Source organism: Anolis carolinensis, chromosome 4 (assembly GCF_035594765.1).
Source record: "Anolis carolinensis isolate JA03-04 chromosome 4, rAnoCar3.1.pri, whole genome shotgun sequence".
In the NCBI taxonomy this organism is placed as follows: Eukaryota; Metazoa; Chordata; class Lepidosauria; order Squamata; family Dactyloidae; genus Anolis; species Anolis carolinensis.
Genome location: NC_085844.1, coordinates 181,746,308 through 181,763,915, shown reverse-complemented (window position 1 = coordinate 181,763,915; position 17,608 = coordinate 181,746,308). Strand labels below are relative to the sequence as shown.

The 17,608-nt window shown below is 42.2% G+C and overlaps 2 protein-coding genes across 6 annotated transcripts in view; both read left to right on the top strand.

Moving 5' to 3' along the window:
• Nucleotides 1-1,097, top strand: part of LOC100565447 (cytochrome P450 4B1) — a 39,016-nt gene extending 37,919 nt beyond the window's left edge. The window contains exon 12 of the mRNA XM_003224430.4: nt 620-1,097. Coding sequence (XP_003224478.1) covers nt 620-791 — 172 coding nt within the window. The 3' untranslated portion in view covers nt 792-1,097. The remainder of the gene's footprint in view (nt 1-619) is intronic.
• The window catches only part of LOC100565251 (cytochrome P450 4B1), a 59,218-nt gene that overhangs the window by 2,886 nt on the left and 38,724 nt on the right, over nt 1-17,608 (top strand). For 2 of the 5 annotated variants that reach the window (XM_008116357.3, XM_008116356.3), the window contains exon 1: nt 16,278-17,392. The exons of 1 other annotated variant lie outside the window; for it this stretch is intronic. In XM_008116357.3, coding sequence (XP_008114564.2) covers nt 17,150-17,392 — 243 coding nt within the window. In that variant the 5' untranslated portion in view covers nt 16,278-17,149. Of the gene's footprint in view, nt 1-16,266; nt 17,393-17,608 lie in introns of those variants that run through there. 2 more of the 5 variants (XR_010005423.1, XM_003224429.4) reach the window with 2 other exon arrangements.

The window sequence follows — 17,608 nt, the reverse complement described above, 5'->3', positions numbered from 1 at the left end:
TCCAAGGTCCTGTGGCTGGCATGACTACATGGAGCGCCATTACCTTCCTGCCGGAGTGGTACCTATTGTTCTACTCACATTTGCATGTTTTCAAACTGCTAGGTTGGCATGAACTGGGGCTAACAGCAGGAGCTCACCCCACTCCCTGGATTTGAACTGCTGGCCAGCAAGTTCAGCAGCTCAGCAGTTTAATCCACTGCGCCACCAGGGGCTCATAATAATTATCATCACCATCATCCCTTCTAGTTTCATTTTCTGATGATTTTTTATGTTTGAGGATTTTTCCTAGTGCTCTGATTGCTTAGAACTCATCTGACAATAATTCTTGAGGACACTCAACTACATAAAGTTTCTGATGATTCAGTTTGGCCAGTTCACTGGAAAAGGCTAAGCCCTCCTATTCATGTGGAATTTGAGTATTCCTCCCCCCCTTTCTAAGATATGGGATTTTTAATAATAAGTGATACATTTATAAAATTTAAAACTTTCTTCAGTGAATTATCATGTTATTGTAGATATTTGATGCTACATACTGGGCAGAAATATTTGGAAAGATCAGGTCTTGAAAATGTGTTTCCGTGTAGATGTTTTTGTAAACAGTTCTTTTTTTTCCTTTTAGGAACTGTATTGGGCAGCAGTTTGCCATGAATGAAATGAAAATAGCTCTTGCCATGACTTTGCTTCGGTTTGAAATTTCACCTGATGCTTTGAAGCCCCCACCTGTTCCTATCCCTCAGATTGTCTTGCGTTCTCAGAATGGGATACACCTTTGTTTGAAAAAAATTATGTGAATATGCAACTGCAGAGGAAATAACCTAGGACAGGAGAAGGGTGGGCATAATGGAGAAGGGGACAAGCAGGGCTGGCCCTAGGTAATTTTCAAGTGTAAGCAAATAGTATTTTGGTGCCCCACCCCCCAAATCAATCACTGAAAAATAAAAGGTAGAAGGTAGAGGTGAACAGAATAGATAAAAGAGTTACCTTACAAACCAGAGGTTTATTTACATCATTATGTTCATATAGTTACATTACATAGATTTAACACAAATTAACTTTTTTTAGAATGCAAATATTTTATTAAACTTAGCAACAATTTTAAGTTTTTGTTGTTATTTTTGGTCTACAAGTACTACACAAAAGTTTCCTGGTCATGCTGTCTCTTCAGAAGATTTTTCAGACTTCGGGCGTGCTAATAACAGAGAACTCAATCCCATGCTTGTAAAGACTTTCTGTATATATTTCAGATTTCAATATTAATGTCAAAAATATGTAGTATGATTTTACATAGGATTTGTGCTTCATTAGAATAGTAAAGACAAATATCACTTAAGTTAAAATAAACATTAAATATTAGAAAACCAAACAATAAATTAAGGTATAAACACTAAGCTAATCTGGGAATCTGCTATTGCAACACATCCAATGAAATGGTTTAAAACCAGTATAAAAAAAGTTTATGACTAAGTACGTTCCAGTCTATTTGGAATACACGAAGCTCATTGGAGAGGGGGGCAAGACTGCATTTATTGAACTAAGTCTTTATTAAAATAATTTGAGAACAAATCTTTAATATTTAGATATCTAGTGGCAATCTCCTTTTGAAGAGCAAGGATAATTGTTTACTACTAAGGCTGCTACTACTACTATTTAATGGCTGGAATCCTGTTGGGCAGTAAAATTATTCCATTTATGACACCATTTGGCCTGAGAATTTTTTACTTGACCCTGGGTATATAAGTATATGAAATAGGTATAAAATCAGACATTTACTATCAAAAAATTAGCATTTTCAAGTCTCGAAACTCTAAAATCAGAACAATAAATAAAGAACAACACTCTAAAAACAGAGGAAATCCAGACATGAAACAATCAGAGACAGCTAAAATCTCTCAACAAAAAGTTCTCCCAGGCAGGAAGAAGCTAGACCTTGAAGTCACAGGACCATTAATTGATAATCAAGGTAATTAATTATAACATTCACAGCTGCCTCTAACAGACAATAGTTCTTTCCCCCACCTTGGACCTTCCACAGATATATAAACCTCCCTTGCTTAGTTTCCAATATACCTCACAACCTCTGAGGATGCCTGCCATAGATATGGGCAAAATGTCAGAAGAGAATGCTTCTGGAACATGGCCATACAGCCCGAAAAACTCAAAGCAACCCAGTGAGTCCGGCCATGAAAGCCTTTGACAATACATTTTCAAGTCTCATTTTTTTTAATGAACTACAACTAATCATCTTCTGCAGAGTGCACTGTAAACACTACACGTTGTTTAAAGATTCATGTACATATCTAAAACAATCACAGGGTGATATTCAGAAAACTTTTATTGTTGCCAGATTTTTCATGACTCCAACATTAAGCCAAAAGGGGTGCCATTTGGGGCTGGGACCCACAGTTTAAGAAGCAGTGACCTAGAATCACACACTCTTGACTATTTTATATTCAAAATAACTACATAGCCTCTAGTTTACAAGTTATGAAAACCCTCCAGTCTGCTTTTAATGGGAAACAGCCTCTGTTATTGATAGAGATCTGTTCCCTTCTCATTCGGAAAGCAAGGAACTGATGATCCAATTCCTGGTTGCCCAAGCAATCACAGGCATGAGGAAGGACTATGACAAGGGCCCTACTTCTATCGGGAGATGAGGCAGCACATAGCTATATGGCTTGCTTTCTTGCTTCCCGGCTGTTCATTTGATTTATACCCCAATATTATTTAATCTAGTAATGCATACAAAATACACACATTTTGACTACCTCTACCCCTCTGGGGACCCTGGTGGCACAGTGTGTTAAAGCACTGAGCTGCTGAACTTGCTGACCAAAAGGTCCCAGGTTCAAAACCCGGGAGTGGAATGAGCGCCCGCTGTTAGCCCCAGCTCCTGCCAACCTAGCAGTTCGAAAACATGCAAATGTGAGTAGATCAATAGGTACCACTCTGGCGGAAAGGTAACGGTGCTCCATGTAGTCATGCTGGCCACATGACCTTGGAGATGTCTATGGACAACGCCGGCTCTTCGGCCTAGAAATGGAGATGAGCACCAACCCCCAGAGTCGGTCACGAATGGACTTAACATCAGGGGAAACCTTTACCTTTACCTTTACCCCTCTCTGACATGGAACTTTCTGCAGAAGCACATTGTTTTTCCAGACCATAGCAGATACTTTTACTAGGTAAGTGGGACAGATTCTTCTTAGATTCCGTTATTTTCTCCTTTAGGACACTCAGGTCTTTTCTCTTTCTCTGTGCTTCTTATTTTAGGTGCTTCTTTCCCTTAGTGCTGTCAAGCTAGAGGGCATTCTCATGTTTGTGATGAATATCCTGTTTCCTCCTTTTAGCATTGTTGGACGAGATATTCAAGGTTTTTTTTCTGTGTCAGGATCGACTTGAGAAACTGCAAGTAACTTCTGGTGTGAGACAATTGGCCGTCTGCAAGGATGTTGCCTTGGGGACACTGGATGTTTTGATGTTTTTACTATCCTTGTGGGAGGCTTCTCTCATGTCCCTGCATGGGGAGCTCGAGCTGACAGAGGGAGCTCATCCGCGCTCTCCCTGGATTCAAACTGGCAATCTTCACGTCAGCAAGCCAACCTTCACGTTAGCAATCCTGCCAGCACAAGGGTTTAACCCATTGTACCATCGGGGGCTCTAATATTCAAGATGAGGCACTTGTTTCATTATCTTCCAAGTTGTCGGAACTCAGTTGGATGAAGCAGCAAAGCAATAAAGCTTGGTATCTTGTAATTAAAACCAATGCCAGGACACCTACCTTCACCACAAAACAAAATCCAAAGTACACATTGTGGTGATACTTTTACCAACCAATCAGAAGGGACACAATGTACACACCTTGTGACTGGCTCAATAAAGATATCAAAATGTGTACTTTGGATTTTGCAAATCAATAATTTAGAAATTGCTGTTCAAACCTGTGGATGTGCTTATTATTCCCTTTACTTTTAATTCCTCTAGTATAGGTAGGGTCTTTAAAAGTCCCCCAAGCTCCATATACCAAGCAGCAACCAATGCAATCTTCTTCTTCTTTTTTTTTGGGGGGGGGGAGGGGGGTCCCTCTTGATCAGGAAGCAAAAGACTAATCTTCCCCCTCACACACCCTTGGGATGTGAGCGATCATTGATGCAAGATGGAATTGCAACCAGAATTTAAGTCTGGTTGTTGCAATGGAAGTTGCTCATGAGATGGGTTAGAAACTCTTTTGTTTCCTAACACGAATAGACTCCTATCAGTCACAGTGGTTGGTGCCTAAAAATGGAAATTGAGAAGGCTGGGCTGTGTAAGCTATAGTGTATATACATTTGTAAAAGCCACAAGATGTGTAAACAGACCACTGTTAAATTCAACATCTATACACGTCCCCTAATATTGTAGTCCATCTAATGTGCCAGGGTAGTCCCCCAGAGCAGAATACTTGGATTCCACTGGGAGTTTTCAGCTGGAAGCTAGTTGTCAATTCCAGCTCAACCTACTTCTTCTACGGATCTTTCTTTGGCCTGTTCTTTTCATATATTTTAAGATGTAGTAGGGATGAGGAAGAGGATACGCCACTTTCTCTAACTGAAGGGACTCTCTCCTTTCAGAATAGTCTCTAAAATAATATCTCCTTTGAGTCCTTCCAGAACAATCAAATAACAATCTCAGAGTATTGGAGCACTTGTCAACTTTAAACCATATTGTTGAGTATGTTTTACAGTACTTTAATGGGATGTTCTGGAGAAGGGGTGTATCCCAATAAAATGCAAAGATATTGTCAAGACACAGACTCCTCTTAAAGTGCCACACGCACAAATAGTGTTAACAAACGTTTATTAAATGAGAGGTTGAACTCAAAAAACACTTAACTTCGGTGTTATAAACAAAAGGAAGTAGTTTCGGCACCAAAAAGGCACCAAAATAGGAGTAGAGAGAAAATCTGGATTATCTAGCCAGATAATCCGGTTTAAACACAGTCAAAATGTTCCAGAAAACAAATGCCATGCAACGCTGTGGCACAGAGAGTCAAAAAGAGCTAACTGCTCTTAAAACAAAACCAGAAACCGCTGGGAATGTCCAAAGCCGTTGTCTAGAAGCTAACTGGAGTCAAGAGCCAAAAACGCCAAATGGAACGCCAAACAGGGCGCCAAAGCAGAGAACACTGTAGCAGGAGCAAGCGAAGTCATCACCAGGAAACAGACTGGAATCAAAGAGCCAGGAACACCAAATGGATTGCCAGAGCAGGAAACGCTGAAGCGGGAGCAACCGAAGTCATTGCCAAGGAACAGACCGGAGTCGAAGAGCCAGGAACACCAAACGGATTGCCAGAGCAGGAAACGCTGAAGCGGGAGCAACCGAAATCATTGCCAAGGAACAGACCGGAGTCGAAGAGCCAGGAACACCAAACGGATTGCCAGAGCAGGAAACGCTGAAGCGGGAGCAACCGAAGTCATTGCCAAGGAACAGACTGGAGTTGAAGAGCCAGGAACACCAAATGGATTGCCAGAGCAGGAACCGCTGAAGCGGGAGCAACCGAAGTCATTGCCAAGGAACAGACTGGAGTCGAAGAGCCAGGAACACCAAACGGATTGCCAGAGCAGGAAACGCTGAAGCGGGAACAAGCGAAGTCGTTGCCAAGGAACAGACCGGAGTCGAAGAGCCAGGAACACCAAACGGATTGCCAGAGCAGGAAACGTTGAAGTGAGCAAGCGAAGCCGTTGCCAAGGAACAGACCGGAGTCGAAGAGCCAGGAACACCAAACAGATTGCCAGAGCAGGAAACGCTGAAGCGGAAGCAAGTGAAGTCGTTGCCAAGGAACAGACCAGAGTCGAAGAGCCAGGAACACCAAACGGATTGCCAGAGCAGGAAACGCTGAAGTGAGCAAGCGAAGTCGTTGCCAAGGAACAGACCGGAGTCGAAGAGCCAGGAACACCAAACAGATTGCCAGAGCAGGAAACGCTGAAGCGGAAGCAAGTGAAGTCGTTGCCAAGGAACAGACCGGAGTCGAAGAGCCAGGAACACCAAACGGATTGCCAGAGCAGGAAACGCTGAGCGGGAGCAAGCGAAGCCGTTGCCAAGGAACGGAACGGAGTCGAAGAGCCAGGAACGCCAATCCAGGAAGTAGACCAGACACAGGAACACACGAAGCTGTACAGCCAGGACCCAAGGAGACAGACAGTGACAAAGCAACGTCCCAAAAGACACCTTGCCTTCCACTTTTAACTTACTCATCGGAGTCTGATCCTGATGAGACCTCTGCCCTCTCCTTATTCCTTGCAACTGATCTTGATCTTGTTAGAGGGCCTCGCCCCTCATCTCTCCAGTTCCTCCATCTCCGTTCAAGACTTAGATCTCCCCATGTCCCAGGAGTATGAGAGGCTTGCCAATCCCCTGATGCAGCTCCATGAGCTGACTCATCATCCACACTTACTTGAGTCCAGTCAGCATTCTCCATCTCACTCCCAGACCCATCATCCCCGGAAAAACCCTCAAACGTTTCTTCTTCCGTGGGAGCCATAAGTATTTCCCGGATCTTCTTTCTTTCCCTCTCCCCATCAGACTCTTGCTCCGAGTTGACCTTTTAATCCCTCTACTCTCTATCAACTCATCATCCTCTAGCATCTCCTCTTCCCCACTAGAGAATCCTTCAAACGTTTCATCCTCAGAGGGAGCCATAAGTATTTCACGAATCCTTTTCACTTGCTGTTCTTCATCAGACACTTGTTCTCTGTTAAACCTTTTTCTTCTACTAGCAGTAGTACCAAAGTTGCCCCTTGACCCAACTACAACAGATATAAATGTGAAGGCTATTGGAAAGCAGAGAGATACAGTAAAAGGTAAAGGTTTCCTTCCCCTGACATGAAGTCTGACTCTGAGGGTTGGTGCTCATCTCCATTTCTAAGCCAAAGAGCTGGTGTTGTCTGTAGACACCTCCAAGGTCATGTGGTCAGCATGACTGCATGGAGCACCGTAACTTTCCCACAGAAGCGGTACCTATTGATCTACTCACATTTTCATGTTTTTGAACTGCTAGGTTGGCAGAAGCTAGGGTTAATAGCAGGAGCTCATTCCACTCCCAGGATTCAAACTGGCAACCTTATATATACTTGCTTCCCTGCCAGCAGAACCTCTGAAGATGCCAGCCATAAATGCAGGTGAATGGCCATACAGCCTGAAAAACTCACAGCCACCCCTGAAAGCCTTTGACAATACATTTAGATGGATGGCCAGTAGGTGGCACTGCAGAATGCAGGCATCAATAGGTTATTCAACAGGTTAGGGACCAGAATGAAAATAGCTGAAAGCCCTTCCGCACAGCCCTATATCCCAGAACATCAAAACACCTAGGAAGGGTGTTTGTGTAGATAGAACAGATGGAGAGACCCCACCTCCACACCTATGTAACTGGGACCCATTAATTCATTGTGTGGTTGAAAAAGCAGAGTTACTGAGTTCTGATTTTAAAAGGGCAAAGGATGAAAATCAAGCTGCCCAAAGCAGGACACAGCTGAACAAAAACTGGGTTGCTGTGAGCTTTCTGGGCTGTATGACCATGTTCCAGAAGCATTATTTCCTGATGTTTCACCTGCATTTATAGCAGGCATTCTCAGAGTTATTGAGGGTTTATATATCTGTGGAATATCCAGGGCAGGAGAAAGAACTCTTGTCTGTTTGAGGTAGGGGTGAATATTGTAATTGGCCACCTTGATTAGCATTGAATAGCCTTTCAGCTTCAAGGTCTGGCTGCTTGTTGGGAGGTGCTAGCTGGCCCTGCTTGTTTCTTGTCTGGAATTCCTCTATTTTCTGAGTGGTGAGTTTTTTAATACAGGTAGTCAGATTTTGTTCATTTTTATGGTTTCCTTCTTTCTTCTGAAATTGTCCACATGCTTATGGATTTGTATGGCTTCCCTGTGTAGTCTGATGTGGTAGTTGTTAAAGTGGTCCAGCATTTTTGTTTTCTCAAATAATATGCTATGCCCAGGTTGGTTCATCAAGTGCTCTGCTATGGCCGACTTCTCTGCTTGAGTTAGCTTGAAATGCTTTTCATGTTCCTTGATTCGTGTTTGGGCAATGCTGCATTTGGTGGTCCCTATGTAGACTTGTCCACTGCTGCATGGTATATGGTAGACTCTTGCAGAGGTGATAGGATCCCTCTTGTACTTTGCTGAATGTAGCATTTGTTGGATTTTCTTAGTAGGTCTGTAGAGTTTGTAGGTTGTGTTTTTTCATCATTTGCTGTACAGGCCAATAGATACTCCACCACAGACATCAGAAGAGCTACAAGGCCAAGAACAAGCCATGAAAGTAAAGGCAAAGATCCATCCAGAGGAAAAGTGTGTTTACCATACATCAAGAGTATTGAAGGAACTAGTGGAAGTTATTTCAGAATCACTAGCAATCATCTTTTAGAGCTCTTGGAGAACGGGAGAAGTCCTAGCAGATTGGACGAGGACGAATGTGGTCCCTATCTTCAAGAAGGGAAAAAAGAACGACCCAAACAATTACCGTCCAGTCAATCTCAGGCAAGATTCTGGAAAAGATAATTATGGAAGTGGTCTGCGAACATTTAGAAACAAATGCGGTCATCGCTAATAGTCAACACGGATTTACCAAAAACAAGTCATGCCAGACTAATCTGATCTCTTTTTTTGATAGAGTTACAAGCTGGGTCGATACAGGGAACACCGTGGATGTAGCGTACCAGGATTTCAGTAAGGCCTTCGACAAGGTCCCCCATGACCTTCTGGCTAACAAGCTAGTCAAATGTGGGCTAGACAAAACTACAGTTAGGTGGATCTGTAATTGGCTAAGCGAACGAACCCAAAGGGTGCTCACCAATGGGTTGTCTTCATTTTGGAAAGAAGTCACGAGTGGAGTGCCACAGGGTTCCGTCCTGGGCTTGGTTCTGATCAACATCTTTATTAACGACTTAGACCAGGGGTCCCCAAACTTTTTAAACAGGAGGCCGGTTCATGATCTTTCGGACCGTTGGAGGGCCGGACTATAGTTGGCCACCAAGCAATAATAATTAACAACAACAACAACAACAATAAAGAGAGTTGGAAGAGACCCTTTGGGCCACTGAATCCAATCCCCTTCTGCCTTTGTGCGCCAAAAGCACAAGCAAAGCACCCCTGACAGATGGCCACCCAGCCTCAATGCATAATAATAATAATAATAATAATAATAATAATAATAATAATAATAATAATAATAATAATAATAATAAAAATAAGGGTTGTAAGAGAAGAAGAGACCCCTTGGGTCATTTAGCCTAACCCCCTTCTGCCCTTGTGCCGTGTGGGCCCGGATAAATAGCTTCGATGGGCTGCATCTGGCCCCCGGGCCTTAGTTTGGGGACCCCTGACTTAGACAAAGGGTTAGAAGGCATGATCATCAACTTTGCAGACCACACCAAACTGGGAGGGACAGCCAACACTCCAGAAGACAGGAGCAGAATTCAAAATGATCTTAACAGACTAGAGCAGGGGTCCCCAAACTTTTTAAACAGGAGGCCAGTTCACAATCCTTCGGACCGTTGGAGGGCTGGACTATAGTTGGCCACCTAGCAATAATAGTAAATATTATTAACAACAGCAATCATAAAAAAGAGGGTTGGAAGAGACCCCTTGGGCCATTTAATCCAACCCCCTTCTGCCTCTGTGCACCAAAAGCACAAGCAAAGCATCCCTGACAGATGTCCACCCAACCTCAATGTTAATAATAATAATAATAATAATAATAATAATAATAATAATAATAATAATAATAAGGGTTGTAAGAGAAGAAGAGACCCCTTGGATCATTTAGCCCGACCCCCTTCTGCCCTTGTGCCATGGGGGCCGGATAAATATCTTTGATGGGCCACATCTGGCCCCCGGGCCTTAGTTTGGGGACCCCTGGACTAGAGAGATGGGCCGAAACTAACAAAATGAAGTTCAACAGGGACAAATGCAAGATACTCCACTTCAGCAGAAAAAATGGAATGCAAAGATACAGAATGGGGGATGCCTGGCTCGACAGCAGTACGTGTGAAAAAGATCTTGGAGTCCTCGTGGACAACAAGTTAAACATGAGCCAACAATGTGATGTGGCAGCTAAAAAAGCCAATGGGATTCTGGCCTGCATAAATAGGGGTATAGCATCTAGATTCCAGGAAGTACCCGGAATACCCCTCTATTCTGCCTTGGTCAGACCACACCTGGAATACTGTGTCCAATTCTGGGCACCGCAGCTGTTGTGGTTCAATCTGATGATAAAGGAGGGTTTGGGTTTCAGCAGTTAGTTCCAGGAAATGTTGAAGGCTCAGAAATGAAGGTTGATTCAGGAAATGTTGAAGGATTAGAAATGCAGGCTGATCAGGGGAATGTGGAAAGCTCTGAATTTAGCAGAGACGCTGAAGTTAGTGATAAGCAGGCCTGTAGCTAGGGGGTGGGGGGTGTTAGGGGTTCAACCTCCCCCCCCCCCGAAATTTTCAGGTTAAAAAAAAAACTGGTTTACTCATGAATTTTAACTGTTTAACTAAATCGCCATGCTAGGTCTATGAGACACCAAAAATTAAAGAGTCCCTCCAGGCACTATCTCAAGCAGATATTGACAGGTCTGTAGCCGGGGGATTGTGTTTAGGGGTTCAACCCCCCCTCCCCCCTGAAATTTTCAAAACCCCTCCCGAATTTTTTTTATGGCTACGGCCCTGGTGATAAGAGTGACCTTTCACAGGAGTCTGAGAATTGTCAATATCAACAAAGTCCAGATGGCAGCGAGGGAGAGGAGTTCTTTTTAGATAGAAATTCTAGGTTAAAGTTGAGACTAGGTCCCAGGCGTTCCATGAGAATTGCAGGCAAGTGCAAGGGAGCCAGAGCTCAGAGGAATGTGTTTCTAGCTTGCAAGAATGGTTAAAAAGTGGTGAAATTGGGGAAGATTTCAGACAGAGCAACATTGCTTTTGGAGATTCAACTCTTGCCTTGTCTTGGTTCGTGGAAATATATCTTGCTTCGGTTCATGCCTATAATCTGTGTTTGAATTATACTTTTGAATCTTATGCTACCTTGTTTCATCAGAACTGCTTTGCTATTTTTGGGACTTTCAACTATAATCTACAAAGACTTTGAACTGTGTTCTGTAGATTGCTTTTGCAATTGGATTATTGCTTTCTCTACTGCTTTTTATTAAGTTTTGCTATATTTTATCAAAAAACTGAAAAACCCAAGCCTGCTGTGGTGGAGCGTGTGTTAGAGCAAGGTGAATCAGTGCTGAGGTGCAACAGCAGCTGAAGGGAGTTGTTGATAAACTAGATTGTGTCCAGAGGAGGGCAACTAAAATGATCAAGGGTCTGGAGAACAAGCCCTATGAGGAGCGGCTTAAAGAGCTGGGCATGTTTAGCCTGCAGAAGAGAAGGCTGAGAGGAGACATGATAGCCATGTATAAATATGTCAGGGAAAATCATGAGGAGGAGGGAGCAAGCTTGTTTTCTGCTGCCCTGCAGACTAGGACGTGGAAAAATGGCTTCAAACTACAGGAAAGGAGATTCCACCTGAACCTCAGGAAGAACTTCCTCAGCTGTTCGGCAGTAGAACTCTCTCCCACAGACTGTGGTGGAGGCTCCTTCTTTGGAGGCTTTTATGCAGAGGCTGGATGGCCATCTGTCGGGGGTGCTTTGAATGCAATTTCCTGCTTCTTGGCAGGGCATTGGACTGGATGGCTCATGAGGTCTCTTCCAACTCTATTATTCTATGATTCTATGATTCTAAGAGAACCACTGACTGCATAGGAAAGCTGATGAAGAAACACAACTTACAAACTATCTAGAGGTAGTTCAGCTTCAGGGGAGGGTTCAGGAGAAGGTTGGTTCAGGGGAGGGTAGTGAATCTGCCAGTGTGTGGGTGGTGAATCAACTCTTGATTTTACCACTGTTTCTAGCACAGTTGTTTTGAATTTAATGGGAACTCTCCCACCATTATATTGTAATCCTTCAGAAGTTCTATAACAGGAGAGGTATACAACTCAGAACAGCTGCAGGAAGAGTCAAAAACCCACCGTAATCAATCCATTGGTCAGGTCCATCAGTAGAATCCCATGACCATTTATGATCTGTTTTGGCACTATGGTCTCTTACTAAACCATATTCCCAATTGGGGATCCATATGGATCCTCTGCCATCAGTTTGTTTGGATTCCTCACATTTTTAATGGGGAATATAAGCATGATGGGAATCCCACTGCATTCTGTGATTTCAGATCAGAAATAATAGCTTCCATGTCTCACTTACTTTGACAAGAGGGTGATCTGCAAGTGGAGAATAGAATTGCTCTGTTATCTTCAATCTAATACAACTCACTGTCTACAGCACATCTTCTATGTGTGGCACAAAGTCAGACTGTGTTGAAATCAAGTCTGAAAGTAGGCAGACATGGTAATATGCTCTTTGGAGGAAATCCAATAGATCCACGTGGCAAGTGCGGACAAAGTATAGCCATTCAAAGACATGCCTATCTCCCCCCCCCCCCCCCAAAGTGAATTGTATTGAAAACTCACAGTAACAGTATCAAGCAAATGCAGCACAATACAAAGCAGGTGACTTGTTTGAAAGCCTGGGGCGCCTGGGATTAGGGCTCCCCTTTTTTTCCGGTGTCCCTTTGGAGACTTCTTTTCCTGTCTGTCTGAGAGCCATCTGGAGCCATTTCTTCTCTCTCTTTCTTTGGAGGCTTCTTTGGAGACTTTTCTCTCCTTCTCAACCCACACCCCCTTTGGATTTCCTGCCATGTTAATGGGCTGAAGGGGACAAGAGGAGGTATGTCCCATGATTCATTAACACTTCATCTTTGGACATACTTTCTGTGACTTTGGAATTTGCCCTGCTATTCTTTTAGTGTAAATAATCTCGAAAAGTGAAGAAACCAGGAATAAAGAATCTCATAAAAAGGATGGGAAGGGGAGAGAGAGGTGAGAAAGGATTGCCTTGGCCAGCTTTGTGCAGAGAAAGGAGAAGAGGGACATGCTGTTCGAGAGGGTCCAGATGGGAGAAGCCCTGGCCTTTCCATCCACAGAACTAACTGTTAAGCTGGAAAAGGGGGTGCAGTGTTTTCCTCATTTGATATTCTGGGAGGAGCAGCTCTCAGGCATAATGATTTAGCTAAGCAAATTTATTTTAGTGAAGCTATTAAAAATGTTACGAGAAAAATGAGAAAATATACCTTTAAGGTGATGTATAATATTCTTGTAAGTTTTGATTGTGTATGGCTTTATTTTATATATATATATATATATATGTGTGTGTGTGTGTGTGTGTGTGTGTGTGTGTGTGTTTCCCTGTTTCCCTTAAAATAAGACATCCCCAGAAAATAAGACCTAGTAGAGGTTTTGCTGAATTGCTAAATATAAGGCCTCCCCCGAAAGTAAGACCTAGCACCATTTGTGTTTGGAAGCATGCCCACCGAACAGAACACCAGAGCATGCAGAACCATAGATTGTTGTACATGGAAATAGTGGTAGTAACAAGAAATTTTTGATAGGATTAACAGTTTGTCTGGTTATGCTGGTTTGTGAAGACAACTACAAAATGTTCATTTTTTTGTTCAACAATAAATGTGAATTCTTCTTCATGGAAAAATAAGACATCCCCTGAAAATAAGACCTAGAGCATCTTTGGGAGCAAAAATTAATATAAGTAATTGTCTTATTTTCGGGGAAACACGGTATATATTGAGTAATCATTTAAACTGACTTATTTTATCCTAAATTACATAAAGTATCAGGCTGCTCTTAACCTTAGTGGTAGGAAGGGGCAGGGGGGGGACCAAAGATCCTGGCCTAGGATCTGCAGGCTGTGAGTAGCTTTCTGAAATGGAGTTGAATTCCTAAACATACAGTTATCTGTTTCAGACTTACTGTTTTAAATATCTTTGGAAACAATTGCTTAAAATAACCCTTTTAAAAAAGTTTATTGAGTTGGGACTGTACTTTACAGCTCACATTTGTACGGCAATTCACATGCCAAAACTTGCTTGGATTATTATCTCCCTTTCAGGTTATTTCAGGTCCAAACCTGCATTCTTCCACTTGTGTAAATATAGGATTTCTATGTCGACCATGACCCAAGGTCCAAAATGATAAAGAAACTGGTTGTTTTGAAAGCTTGTGCAAGGACTTTCTGTGCCTTTTTGTTTACCTAATAAATTTACATTATCACAATACAGTACTGTTTTTATTTATCCCTCTATTTATTTAAATATTTATATTTTCCTCTCTGTTCATGGATAATGAATGAATAAACACAACAAATCTGACATAAAACTGTAAATAATAAACATTATTTTAAAATCTTAAAACATATATTATATGCAAAAAATATAGCTGGTTAAAATTATTTAAAATTATTTAACACCATGTACATGCAAGAGTTTGTGGAAAATCTATTAAGCTTGAAAGGCTTTAGCGAACAATTGTGTTTTCACCTCACACAAGGCATTAATTAGCCAACCAAAGGGAGGATGTCCATAACTGGGCTTCTGTGCGTGTGACTTCAAGTTGACTGTTAACCTATGGCAGGGGTCCTCAAACTTTTTAAATGGAGGGCCGATTCACAGTCCCGAAGACTGTTAGGGGGCTGGACTATGATAAAATAGTCCAAAATTAAGATTGTTGTAGTTGTGTGCCTTCAAGTTATTTCAGACTTAGGTCAACCCTAAGGATACAGGCCAGGTCAATGACCTTGGAGGGCCGCATCCGGCTCATGGTCCTTAGTTTAGGTACCCCTGATCTAGACAATCTCATAAGACCATAGGTAAACAAAGAGACCTCCAAAGACCATTTAGATGGTTTCGTAAGCACATAGGCAAGGAAAGGGGCCCCCAAAGGCCATCTAGACAATCTCATAAAACCATAGGTAAGGTAAGGGACACTCAAAGGCCATCTAGATGGTCTCATAGGACCATAGGTAAGAAAAGTGACCTCCAAAAGCCATCTAGATGGTCTCATAAGGCTGTAGCTAAGCAAAGAGACCTTCAAAGACCATCTAGATGAACTCATAAGACCATAGGTAAGCAAAAAGACCTCCAAGACCAGATAGAATTAGGACAACCCTAAGTCTAAAGTTTAGGACAGGGGCCAGGTAAATGACCTTGGAGGGCCGCATCCGGCCCCGGGCCTTAGTTTGGGGACCCCTGACCTATGGTGACATATGGGTTTCAAAGGATTTTCTCAGGCAAAGAATACTCAAATGTGGGTTTGCTCCTTCCTTCCCCTGAAATACAGCCTACAGCACCTGGTATCTGTTGGTGATCATTCATTCTGGTATTGACCCTGCTTAGTTTCTTAGATCGGATGGGATCTGATAACTTTAGGGAATTTAGACTTGTCTTCCAACATTTCATAGATGAAAAGTGGGACATATAACATATACCAAGTAACATCAGAATGTAGTCAAGATCACAAACATTCTTTATGAGGAAGAATACAAGCTAGGAGAGGCTTCAGGAGCTTGCTTTCGCCTGCATGTCCTTTTGTTAATTGAATGCAAACTAATTTTATACTTTGAGCTTCAGTTTGTATAACTGAAGCAAGGTCTGGACACAGTGGGAAAGTACAAGGGGGGAAAAGGAACTGGGAACTAAAATAATCTCAGGTACAAACTTTTTAAAAGTACTAAATAATTCTATATTTTTATTGTTGTTGTTGTTGTTGTTGTTATTATTATTATATACACAACAAGATTAGTCCACAGCAAACAAGATCACTATGCTAGCTTTTGTATTGGATTACACATCGGACGCTTCCCAAGTGTCTAGGACTATGTGATGTATTGCAGATCTGAGTAGGATGGCCTTTTGCAGCTGACAGAGGGAGATTTTGTCAGTGCCAATTGTTTTCAAGTGCTGGCCAAGGTCTTTAGGCACTGCACCCGGTGTGCCAGTCACCACTGGGACCACCTTTACTGGCTTGTGCCAGACACTTTGCAGTTCAGTCTTTAAATCCCCATATCATGTAAGCTTTTCCAGTTGCTTCTCGTCAATTCTGCTGTTGCCTGGGATTGCAACATCAGTGATCCATACATTGTTTTTTAACACGGTCGTGAGGTCAGGAGTATTGTGCTCCAAAACTCTGTCAGTCTGAATTCGGAAATCCCAGAATAGTTTGACGTCTTCATTTTCTGTAACTTTTTTAGGTTTGTGATCCCATCAGTTCTTTATCACAGGCAGATGGTATTTGTGGCACAAGTTCCAATGGATCATCTGAGCAATGGTATTATACCTCTGCTTGTAGTCCATCTGCATGATCTTCTTGCAGCAGCTGAGGATGTGATCCATCATTTTGTCTGCTTCGTTGCAGAGTTTACACTTGGAATCTGTAGTGGACTTTTCAATTCTGGCTTTGGTGGCATTTGTTCTAATTGATTGTTCTTGGGTAGAAATGACATGAAAGGAGAAAAGGGGGTCACCCCCCAAAAAAGTATGAGCTTTCTAGGGTGATTAGCATTGAATTAGCATTGAATTGCTTTGCAGCTTCAAAGCCTGGCTGCTTGTTGCCTGGGGGAATCCTTTGTTGGAAGGTGTTAGCTGGCCCTGATTGTTATACTGCATGTTTGCAATATAACATTTTCAGGATATTATACTGCAAATCCCATTGAAATCCAAATTAGATTTTGTTTGTATTCAAGGGGAGAAGAAAGGCTTGATTTATATTCAGTTGGTGGATCCATCCCTTCCTTCTCACAAAAGGCTTAGCACAAGACAGCTGAAAAGCAGCTTCAAAAACCATCAAAGAGATTTATGTGGAACATTCTGGGGATGAACAGGGAGTGCCCCCCACACACACACACACAGAATTTACCATGAATTGCCACAGGTCTCCTGTTTTAAATATATGTTTCGTTACTCAGTATTGTTCAAGAGCAAAAAAGAAAGAAAGAATAACACCACAGTGCTTGAGAGTGAGTTTTATTGGCTGAGACTTGGTTCAGCCCTCTCTGACAGAGAAGGTTTTGTAACTTGATAGTTTTATAGTACATTTCCTGTCCAGTACTTCTCGTGGCAATGCATTCTGAAACTAGGGAAATAATTGAAGACAAGATATTCTTTCAAAAGTTGAAGAATTAGCTGTCAGGAAGTCTGGAGTTTACAGCAAGCCTGGCAATTTGAGGAAGAGAAGCAGGATGGAAGGAAACGGAGAGACACCAGGAAGCACAGGGAAAAGTGGGAACACTGTGTCAGTGTCTGTCAGTAATTCTTGGCTGCCTCAGGATTCCCTTCAGATTTTTCATCTTGTACTTCTTTTAACCCTTACTTATGCCATCCTAAAAGCTATCCAGCTGTATTGGCACAGGCAGCACCTGATCAACGCTCTCCAAGGTTTTTCACTACCTCCCACACACTGGCTGTACGGTCATATCCACAAGGTAAGATGTCTTTAACGCATTGTGTGTTAATCAAGGTATAATTGTGGTTTTTTTGTACATAAAAACGGATTGATGAATTATGTGTATTATTTTAAAAATAAACAACATACAGGTTTAAAACAATTCCAAGAATCATCAAAATATAATATAAAACCAAACAACACAACACACCATTAAAAGTGATAATACATAATCACAAGCAGTTTCTAAAAGCTA